Source organism: Uloborus diversus, chromosome 7 (assembly GCF_026930045.1).
Source record: "Uloborus diversus isolate 005 chromosome 7, Udiv.v.3.1, whole genome shotgun sequence".
NCBI classification, from domain to species: Eukaryota; Metazoa; Arthropoda; class Arachnida; order Araneae; family Uloboridae; genus Uloborus; species Uloborus diversus.
The window spans coordinates 105817978-105829725 of NC_072737.1; the positions used below are offsets into that span (position 1 = coordinate 105817978).

Genomic DNA, 11748 nt, shown 5'->3' on the forward strand with positions numbered 1-11748 from the left:
AAAGTTCATCCAAAACATTTGAAAAGTTAAATTTACTTTCATCCCATCTATAAATATTTTGTACTATTCCCCTAAAATTTTGATCTAAACTACGTATTAGTTGAAATCCCTTTAATTTCTCATCCATTTTATAGCCATTCTCCTCCAACTGTCGGAGCAAACACTTCAATCGAGCCGCGAACATTCCAATAGTTTCTTTTTCATTAATTCTGCTAGAAAAAAACTCCTCCCACAATCCGGCAACACGGGCTAAAGACGGAGGTTCAAAATTCAATTTCAATGACGTCCATACAGCATATGGATCGTCTAAATCATCTATTAGTTGTTTTAACTCATCCTCTATGTTGAGGTAAATAATCGCCACTGCTTGGCCCCTCCGTTTCTTTATTTCTGCCGAAATACCTTCTTCTAATTTTGTTTGGGTTAATTCCCATAAATCTCTTTCTATCAGTACCATTTTCATATTTTTCGACCATGTTGCCCAATTGCAGGAGTTAAGTTTCTTAATGTTTCGATAGTCCCTTTCCATTATTCTGAAAACTTTTGCAAATTTGTCTCCAACCAAAATGACATTCGACCGAGCTCTGCTACCACTTTGTTGGCATAAATTAAAGTTAAGTTTAAAATCCAGAAGTTAAGATATTTAAACTAAGCCAACATTAACTGGCCGTGTAATGTCAAGTTGGAGACAAGCAAAAAACATGTTTCAGAAAAATACATTTATTAAATATGACTAGAATAACATCCCCATAAAATACACCCCCAAAATATCATAACAAAAGTGGTTCCAGAATATAAAGAAAAATGTCACCAAGATGTCGATGCAGTCACTTGCCACTCCGAAGGATCAGGTAGAAAACTCACAAAAGGTCCGCCGAATCACACTTCAGGAATGTCCGAATGAAAAGCACCATTACACAATTCGTAGATCGGTGAACATCACAGGTAGACACATGGAACTCACATCCCCGACATTTTAATTGGCCGGACACAACACAACAGGTTCTTCACCTGGATTCACTAATTCCAGGACTTGGAATATTAAACATCACATACCACAAAAACCCCCGCTAGCATCGCGGGGAAAAACCCCCCTACACGTGAGCCGGACTAGGCTTCACCTTCAGAACCAACCACTGGGGATAGTTGAAAGAAGAAAAACGAGAGCGACTTCGCTTGCTGCCACTCACCACAATATATATGTTTTATCAACCAATGAGATTCCATGCCTCGATGACGTCACCACACTAACTTCTACTTCGACCATCACTCATTTGCATATTCCACTACCGCGAATCTTCGTACTCCTCTCCATAGCACGTGCGGTCAACGAGTGGAATTAATTCGAGTCGATCAGGTGACAACTCAACTTTTCTGAATCGACACATCGAGACATGCAATCTCCGATGGTTTCAGTAAACAGTCGCCATTAATTATGGCGTGGGGGAATCGTCGATTGAAGTGTTAGCACCAACTAGTTGACAGGTTCTACTTTTACCAGACTGGGCTTAAAGTAGGTACACTTAACTTTAAATTATTTTCTTTAAATTATCGGCTGTGGACCGAGAATAAAAACTAAATAAAATAAAATATTTTATGCTAACACATCACGTGATCAAGGGACACCCCTCACAAGAAACTGTTTCCCTTATCGAAGAGACTCACTTTGCGCTGCGATCATTTGCACAATTAAGGGAAATTAAAGCATTTAACCCATGGGTTAAATGCTTTAAGCATGGGTTAAACCCCCTTTCATTTTTTTTTCATTAAGAAATCGCAAATGTATTTGTTGTACTTTTGCAAAAAATGTTCTTTGTTACCTTTTTAAGGTATTACTTTTTAATGAAATGCGGGACAAAATGACAGCTTTTTCATGGAATAGTCCGTTAGATATTTTCCCATCATAACTTTTGAAGCAGGCGCACAAGCTATTTAAACTTTTTTTCAAGTGCTTTAAATACTGAGTAGAAATAGACGTCTTCAAAAATCTTAAACAAAAATTGACCTTATAAATTTTCTTTTATTTCAATCAAATTTTTCAAATACAGATAAATAGTTTTAAAGCGTGCTTCTTCCCACAACTTTTGAAGCCAGTGCAACAATTTAACATAAAACCCTATCTAAAACCATAAACCACAATTAGAAATACAAATGTAAATAGTATCGGATATCAATTAACTCGATTAAATAATATTCTAATATTCGCATGCGTTTCGCACTAGCACTACATTAGCCAAACAAATAACTTTGGTTTGTTCCTAATTTTTAAGCAACTTCAGTGTTTTTTTTTTTTTTTTTGAAGTACTCAGAAAATAAATTCATTTGCAATTATAAACTACATGAATGGTCATTTGACTTCTGCCCCCTCTTCAATTTTTCTTTTTTTTTTCGTTCCATAGAATATGATAATTTTGACAATTTAAACTCGAGGGTGAAGAAAACTAGTGATTATTGTCCCTTAACAATATTAATTTTGTTACTTTCCTACTTATTGGTCTTTGTGAATTATTTTCATTATTTGAATTGACTGCGCGATACATTCTAACGCTTAAATATTTAGTAACGATTGATTTTATAAACTTGTTAACGAGAAAATCTGCTACTTCTGATTCCAACATATGCTTATTTAATCTTAGAAAAACGGAATTCGAAATTTTTCTGATAACTCTTGTGGTCTCATGAGTAACATTATATTTTTGTGTTTTACTCCCAAAACTTTTTCACATTCTCTCTCAGTTGTTCTTCACGAATGTACATATTTCAATGGCTGCAATCTAAGTTATCATACTTGAATGTGTCCCAAAATTCTTAAATTTTATTAGGCCTATTTTTTGGTTTGTTGTAGTTGAGACTGCGTTGCAGTCGTCGCAGTTCATAACAGAGTGCACTTGCGGACAAAAAATCCAGCGTAATCAGAAACATCATTAATATACTGCGTCATGTTAATTGAGATGATTTCTGAATTTTCCTAATCGTCTTCAAAGGAATCTGAAGAAAAGGCTTTCTTTCAAAGCATTTTTGTTACGCTTCAAATTTAATCTTAGCATTTGAAGGTTGTCAAAATCAGCGCAATTTGAAGAACTGGAATCGATCAAGGCCTCGACTGGGATCGATCAAGGCCTATCTATCCCTTTTTAAGATCTATGGTCATGACCCCCCCCCCCCCCCCCCCCCCCCCCCCCCCCCCTTTGTATCCGCCATTGCTCCAGAGCATATTTATGATCAAAAGCGACTCTTTAATTTCTGTATGAATGAATAATCTTTTTTTTCGCACTTCGAAATTGTCCGACGGTTATTGTTGAATCCCCCCTCACAACCTGATCGCACTGAAAAAAGTTTCAAGGTGATCCTGAGTAAGCTTATAAGTCATTACGCAGTTTAGAACTGGAATTCGGGCACCTACATACTTTTCATATGTTCCCAGCACACTTTTCATAGAAATTAGGGAACCTAAAAATCCAGTTTTTCTCGGACATACTATAACTAATTTTCCATCGCTAGTTTTTAGTGATTTAATATAATGCTCGGCATCTACAGTAAATTGTTTAAAATATTCTTAATTTCGATTCTTCATGGGGACTTTTTTTTGCCTTTAGCAGAAAGAAAAATTTCTGCTACTCACTATGTCTTTATCCACTATAATATTAAAATCTGTTCGCGTCCGTCTGTCTGTCTGAAGATCGATCTTCTCAAGAACCGCTGCGAATCAAGAGTCAAACGAGATACCGATCAATTCGAAATTTTCCAAAGAAAACAATACGACCAATCTCGTAATTGTGCGACGTTAATTAGCGGAGATATTAATAAAAACGTTAATTAACATAACGTTATTCAGGAATTTTTATTTCTTTCCTGTTGCCATTTCGCATATGGGTGAGCAAGTAAAATTCTAACAATTGTTTTAAAAGAGATTTTTTTGGCTGCTGTCCAAATCTTAAAATAACGTTTCCATCTAGAATTTCATTTTAAATTAGTTTAAAATAGGTTGCTCTATTCGGACATAGCTTATATTTTATCGTCTGTCCTTTTTTTATTTCTTACATTCAACGTTCTTAACTCTTTTCAGCATATGAAAGTTGTTTCTTTAGTTATGTTTATTGATTGTAGTGTAAGTTTATCATTCACCAGCCTCATGTTTTGGTACATTTAAGATGTGCGACTAATTATGTTTATTTTGTTGGACTTTTTCCCGTCACACGGGTGAGTTTTCGAATTGTGATAAACTTTCTTTTCCCTTCCTGTTTCTATTTTTGAAATACAGTTTGTATCATTAAAAGAACATGTTAAATTAAGATTGTTTGGATTTCTTTAAGAGAAACAGAGTTGAACAAAAAAGATTGTTTTTCAGGATTTTAACTAAAGCTAAATTGGAATCTAATGACTTGGTATTAAATTATTGCTTATTGGTATTTATTTAGTCTTGGTTCTTTATTTTCACGTAATCAACCAAAAAGTGTGTATCATTTTATGTAAAAAGCTGATCGTAATTGTACATAAATATTTCAGATATAGTCTATCAGATTTAATTCAGTTTAAAGTGAACACAGATTAGTGTGACGAAGTGTCTCACCGTAGACGAGCTCGGTGACTGAAGACGCTAAATCTTCCCTGTAGACCGTTCTCAATCCGAGAAGCACTGAGGGTAGGGCATCTACCCATGCCGCACTTGAAACACAACTAATAGCTTGTTTTAATGGACGGTGCAGTCTTTCGAACATGCCATTGCATTTCGGATTATAAGCTGACGTTCTACTCAATTTAATTCCGAACAAATTTGCATAATAAATTGATTTAAATAGCGAAGATTCAAATTGTCTGCCCTGGTCACTAGAAATGACTGAAGGAGGAACACCGAAACGAGCAATCCAAGAAAAATATATAGCTTTAGCTACAGTTTCTGCGGATATATCAGCTATCGGAGTAACCTCCGGCCAGCGCGTAAAGCGATCAACAATTGTCATGCAATAAGTATAACCCCGACAAATTGATAATGGCCCTATCAAATCGACATGAATATGTTTGAATTTTCCGTCAGGAAGCGGGAAGTTACCATATGGGGATTTTGTATGCCGGTGAACCTTAGTTCGCTGACATACTAAACAAGCCTGACAATATAATTTTATGTCTGCTTTCATACCTAGCCAAACATATTTTGCAGTTATTAATTTTGTCGTAGCGCGTATACCAGGGTGGGACAAATTATGATACGAATCAAATACTTTTTTATGAAAAGAGTCAGGAACAATAGGTCGAATGTTTGAAGTTGAAATATCACAAAGTAAAAATTTATCCGAATTCGGAACCGAAAATTTTTTAATTCGCAGCGATAGGCTTTTACTTGCGTCATTCAATTTTTTTAAAAGCTCCGGATCATCCAACTGTGCGTTCGCTAACGATTCCATATCAACAGTAGAGGGGATGGAAATTTCTTCGATTCGTGAAAGCGTATCTGCCACGATATTTTCTTTTCCCTCGATGAAACGAATGTCTGTAGAAAATTGTGAAATGAAATCAAGTTGGCGTAAATGCCGGGGGGAAGCTTTTGATTCGTTTTTCTGACTAAACGCAAAAGTGAGAGGTTTGTGATCTGTATAGATCACAAATGGGCACGCTTCTGACATATATCTGAAATGTATTATTGCACAATATACCGCTAATAGTTCCCGATCATAGGTTGAATACTTTTGTTGCGTTGAAATTATTTTACGCGAAAAGAAACCTAACGGTTTGAGACCTTCGGGAGTTACCTCATGCAGAGCTGCACCCATTGCAAAATCACTACAATCTGTTATTAATGCTAATTTTGCATCTATTGACGGGTAATGCAAAAGCGTAGCACTAGCTAACAATTCCTTACATTTGTTAAAAGCTGCAATCGCTTCTTCTGATAAACTAATTTCAGTTTTAGCTTTCTTATTTTCCCTTTTAAATATTCATTCAAAGAAATTTGTATTCCTGCAATTTTTGGCAAGAAACTATGATAAAAATTCAACATTCCAAGAAAAGCTCGCAAACTCTTTACTGTTTTTGGCAATTTAAATTCTGAAATTGCTTTGACACGATCCAGTAAAGGTTTGAAACCAGATTCATTTATTGAATGCCCAAGAAAATCTACCTGTGATACCCCAAATACGCATTTTGCAACATTAATTTTAATCCCGTAATCTTTAAAGCGTTGAAAAAGAATTTTAAGGTGTTTTTCATGTTCTTTTTGATCTGCACTAGCAACCAAAACATCATCTAAGTATACAAAGCAGAAATTAAGGCCACGCATCACTTCGTGCATAAATTGCATGAATGTCTGACTGGCCCCCGATAATCCGAAATTCATGTACGGAAATTCGAATAATCCGAACGGAGTTATAATAGCAGTTTTGCATACGTCTTCCGGATTTACAGGGATATGGTGGTACGCTTTTAACAAATCAAGTTTAGAAAATATTTTTGCACCATGAAGTTGCTGTGCAAAATCTTTTAAATACGGAACAGGGTATCTATCCTGACGCGTTATTTTATTCAACATTCTATAATCCCCAGTTGGTGCCAGTCCCCGACTTTTTTGGAACCATATGTAGAGGGCTGGACCAATTGCTACGAGAAGGTCTGCAAATGCCGTGCTCTAACATGTACTCAAATTCCTTTTTCGCAATTTTAAGTTGAGCTGGTTGTAAACGACGCGCTCGCGCTTGCACCGGGGGACCAGTTGTTTGAATATAATGCAATGTATTATGCTTTATTTCACTTTGAAACCCAGCAGCAGGCTGAGTAATAATTTTAAAGTCATGCAACACTTTATGAAATTTAGAACTGCCAGAAATACTTTTTATTGCCGGTATCGAAGATTTTAAAGTACGACCATTTGAGGTTAGCGATGTAAGTGGGTCAATAAGAGATTTTCGTTTAATGTCAACAATTAAGGCATAGTTTTCCAAAAAATCAGCACCAATTATCGGTTTACTGACATCTGCAACTATAAAATGCCATGTAAATTTCCTTCGTAACCCAAAATCTACAGCTAGCAAGTTTGTGCCGTAAGTCTTAGTATTTGAATTATTCGCAGCGGAAAGAACAAGATTGCTTTCTTTATGACTTTTAAAATGAAATCGAGGCACGCAGCTGACATCACTACCCATATCAATTAGAAAACTTGAACCTGTATTTACGTCATTTATGAAAAGTCGGCGATTTAAATATTTCTGTACGGTTGACGCCGCATCAACCGACAGCTTTACTCGTTTTTTTTCTGATTATAACTACAAGGGGGTCTACATTTTGTTGCATTCTCCGAAAAAGTCTTATGGTACCAGCAACAATTTTCAGAACTACCTGAGTTATGATTAAAACTTTTACTTCTTGACCGCGATTTAGAAAACCTCCGAATTTTACTCCGGGATCTGCAAACAGATAATTTCTGAACCTGCTCAGTAAAACCATCAATTAGGCTTTCCAAACGAGAAATTCTAGAATTTTCAGCTTGCGAGGAAGGGGAACTCACTACCGATACTGACGGAAGAGTCACTACCTCAGAAATTTTATGAGCCATAAGAGCTAACTGCGATAAACCTTCAGCACTAATTGCGAGAATAGCCTGCACATTTGAAGAAAGGTGACTTAACCATAAATTTTTCAAAAAACTATCATCTAGTTTATGGTTACTTAATTCCCGCTTATCATGCAAAAGCTGTGAAGGTTTTTTATCCCCTAGAGTTAAGTCTTGTAACAAGGTTTTAATTTTCTTATTTTCAGAATGCTCAAACTGTTCAATTAATTTTTCTTTTAACTTAGTATACGGATTTTCCACTGGCGGCGAATAAACTATTTCCGAAACATAAGTTAAATATTCAGAATCAATGGAAGCAATTAAATGGCTATATTTCGTTTGCTCAGTAGTTATATTTGCTATCGAAAAAGTTGCTTCTAATTGAGCAAAATACAGTTTCACATTCAATGGTGAAAAAATTGATATTTTCATACCAATCCTATCAACGCTAGTCTCTACTTTGGATTCAGTCATTTTACTACTAGTAACCAAGACAAACAAAACGTAAAATCACTCACGTTGGTTGTCCGCATTCAGTCCTGTAATAGGTCACCACTGTCGTGAGGTCGATTGGCCGCGAACATATGAAAAATACCTGAGTATAAAATAAAACTCTTTTATTTACAATTTAAAAACATAGACGTCGTACATCCTGCAACTAGCAGGAATGCAAGTAGAAGACAGAATCTAGCAAATAAGCGACTCGCTTATAAATAAATGTTTTTGCTGTTGCCACACGCTCGGTGGCTAATCTTTCCAGGATAAAGTAAAATTACATGCAAATTCGACTGAATATGCAAAAATAATAAGTCCTCTACATATTCAACACTTGTGAACTATATGATGAAATTACTCAAGATGATTTTATTATACATTTGGATAGAAGGAGGGAAATAGCTGTAGAATTAAAACTTTTAAACTTACTACATTGATATATGTTTTAAGTATCTTAATGATTAAAACAAATCTCTATTTAATCTCATTTTTTTGTGCTGAGAATTGAGCTTGAGCATTAGTGATGTAACCAAAAAATTAAGTTCACAGAAATCTAGCATGGTAATGCTGTGTTGCGCATCAGCTTTTTATAATTCACCTTGTTCAAAGTTACTGTTATAAATTTCCTGTACTTTACTTTGGTCATTGTTAAAAGAACTTCTTAAACGTTATTCCTCAAGATGTAATTTATTTCATCAGGCTTTGGGACATGTGGAGTGGTCCAGATGATGACCCTCACCAACAAATGAAGTATTCTCGGGGAGCTTCTTGCTGGAATGGGCCAACTCGTTCCTCTCAGGTACAGGTTAAATGAATTTCTAACTATATAAAGTTGTCATGAAAGAAAAAGAAATATTATTTTAAGTTAGTACATTTTTATTAAAAATTGAATTGTAATAACTCTGGAATACATTTAACCTGCTGAAGCAAATTCAAATTTTAATAAAAACCATATAAATTATGGAAATTTAAAGCATCTGTATCTTTAAAATGAATCTGTAATTTTATTGCTGTGGAAATTCCTTCCTTTTAGAGGTATACAATGAATTAACTTAATCCCCCATGTGTAATTTGACAGACTATATTTTAACCAATCCCATTTCTTTTTTCTTTCTTTCTTATCTTTCTACGTACTTTTACAGCACCCTCTTTGCTATGAAAAACTTTTTTTGTAATATTACCAGGCCATGATAAAACATGCAAAGCCTTTATAAGTTAATGGGGCTTTGAGAAAGGATTTAAAATTTTAACTGTTTTACATGAGCGTCAGAAGAATTCAGTATAGGGTATGTATATTACCCTGTTTATTCACTTAACAATCTTAGAGCCACCAATTTTTGATGTATCTTAGAAAATTCTGGATATTAAGGAATTTTTGGAGCATAAAAAAAACACACATACATGCACACACATGCAGCAGTACTTCGATCAGAGGAAGTCAGAGGACTTGAAGTTTTGTCCGCTATTTGAAGGACTACTTTGTGAGGACTTTGCTTTTTGAGCATATAGCAGCTGATGTAATGGAAATTTGAAGCATTAATACTAATCTACTATTGCCAGTGTGCAAGACAAGACTTATAACTGTGTATCATTTTCTATAATTTCATTTCTGAACTATAACTTATCATTTTGTCTTGCATAAATTAAAAGTAATGTACATTGGACAGGAAACTAACTCAAATAAATAAAGTATTCATTTAACAAATTATTCCTTTTATTTTAGCATCTCAATATGAATATTAAAATTGTTACATCTCCTCTACAGGGCTTCTGTTCTAAAATAAAAATAATAATAATGCTTATAACTTCTGTGTGTGTTTTTAAAGTCACCAATTTTCCTGTATAATTTGCATTGATTAAATACTCTTTGCCCTCTTGAAAAAATGGGTCTGGCCCCATGCCCCAGTGTTTTGCTCGTTAATTATAGCAAATTTAAGTGTAGTTTGTCTTAGCAGTAATTCATTTTGAACTTGTTCGAATTAATAAGCATTGAGTTCGGCGGTACGATCTAAGTTGGGAAATGTTTCATTCATATTCGTAGTTTGTATGTCCGTGTTCTGTTTATTTTTGCATATAATATAGAATGTTTCAACCAGTTTCTTGTTGATCCCCTCTTTTTTACCTTTTTACTTTTATAGGTGAATCTTAAATGTGGAACTGAAAATAAAGTGACTTCAGTTATTGAATCCTCGCCATGTACTTATGTATTTGAATTTACCACACCAGCATCATGCAAAAAAATACCAGACTATATAAATGATGTTCTGAAAGATGATGTTGTATTTCTTTAGTTACAAGTAAAGTATGTTCAAATGGATAGTCAATTTACCCTGAGCTATTGCAGATCACTTTTCCATTTTTTAAATTATTGTTGCTGCTCTTCATTCACTCCTGTTGTCTCCAAAAATTTAAATATTTGTTCATGTGCCTAAAGTGTTAGATATGAATGATTAAACAGTTCTGTCTATTTTTAAAGTAAATATATATTGTAAACTCATTAATGTTTAAATATATTGCTATAATAAAATGTTGAGCAGTTGTTATTTGTTACAAATATATGTCCATTTGTTGGTGTAATGTTGTTGTTCAAATTGTAACAAATGTCTTTTTTTATTTTTTAAATGCTGGTCTAGATTTTTGTGAGAAATACTGAATTTCTTCATAAGAGCTTTATGTTTGTTTTTTGTGATATGTTGACAAGCCTTCCACATTTACACAAATTATAACTATGAACGTGTTTGGAACAATAATTCTCAACCATTGGTTTGGCACTAGTCTTCAGAAAATTTTGATCAGTCCTCAGATTTTAGCCTGTGCAAAAAAAGAAGTTTTCGGATTGGAAAAACACATAAATTAGTTGTGTGGAAATTTGTTTGTCAAAACTTTGGGATAAAGAATCCATACTTTTGTTTTAGAAGGTTTGTGACATTATAGTGTACTTACACTTGTTACATTTGTTAAAACTAGAGTAGGCTTATTAGTTGTTTTTATTTTATTTCTTAATTATTTTTTAAAGGTTTGGAGATATCAAGAAAAATTATTATTTGCCCTGATATTTGCATATTGTTATAAATAAATGATAGGGTAAATAATATTACAGTAGACTCGGCTTAATAGGATCAGAATTTGTGTTATCAATTGCTTATTGTTATCAAAACTACTCGGTTTCGATTTTCTCTATTTTACATGTATTCTTTTCTATACTCTATTGTATATTATCACTTTATGTTATCATTAGATTGTTTAATGTCATCAATTTTAAAATCATCAAACATATTTGAAAGGATCAGAAACTACTTCTTCTACCCAAGATTTTGTAAAAAAAAAAGTTAACCGAGAAATTTATAATGGGATTGAAAATCTTTGTGATGTAGAGTTCAAGTCTTAGATAAATATATCCCTCAGTGGCGGTTTGTGCAAGGGTCCGGAGGGGGCCCTGTCCCCCTCACTTTTTTTCAGACAATAATTTATAACTTTTTATTTATTTATTTTGTGCGTACGTGCTTGAAATAAAAAACGAATTGTACCGTGTTTCCTGCGTATAATCCGCAGTTTATCCATTAGAAAATTAAAATTAATGAGGTGCGGTGAAAAACTGGTGAAAGAGCCCCTTACCTGCAAGGGAAGCGTACTGAATATAAACGCAAGATTAATAATCTACGTGATGCATTTTCTAGCTTTTCCCTATCTGATTAATTAAATTTTATTTTTGA

At 34.1% G+C, this 11748-nt stretch overlaps 1 protein-coding gene across 1 annotated transcript in view; it reads left to right on the top strand.

Moving 5' to 3' along the window:
- Window positions 1–11296, top strand: part of LOC129227020 (glucosidase 2 subunit beta-like) — a 46546-nt gene extending 35250 nt beyond the window's left edge. The window contains exons 15-16 of the mRNA XM_054861651.1: window positions 8735–8834; window positions 10174–11296. Coding sequence (XP_054717626.1) covers window positions 8735–8834; window positions 10174–10326 — 253 coding nt within the window. The 3' untranslated portion in view covers window positions 10327–11296. The remainder of the gene's footprint in view (window positions 1–8734; window positions 8835–10173) is intronic.
- Window positions 11297–11748: the final 452 nt, after the last annotated feature.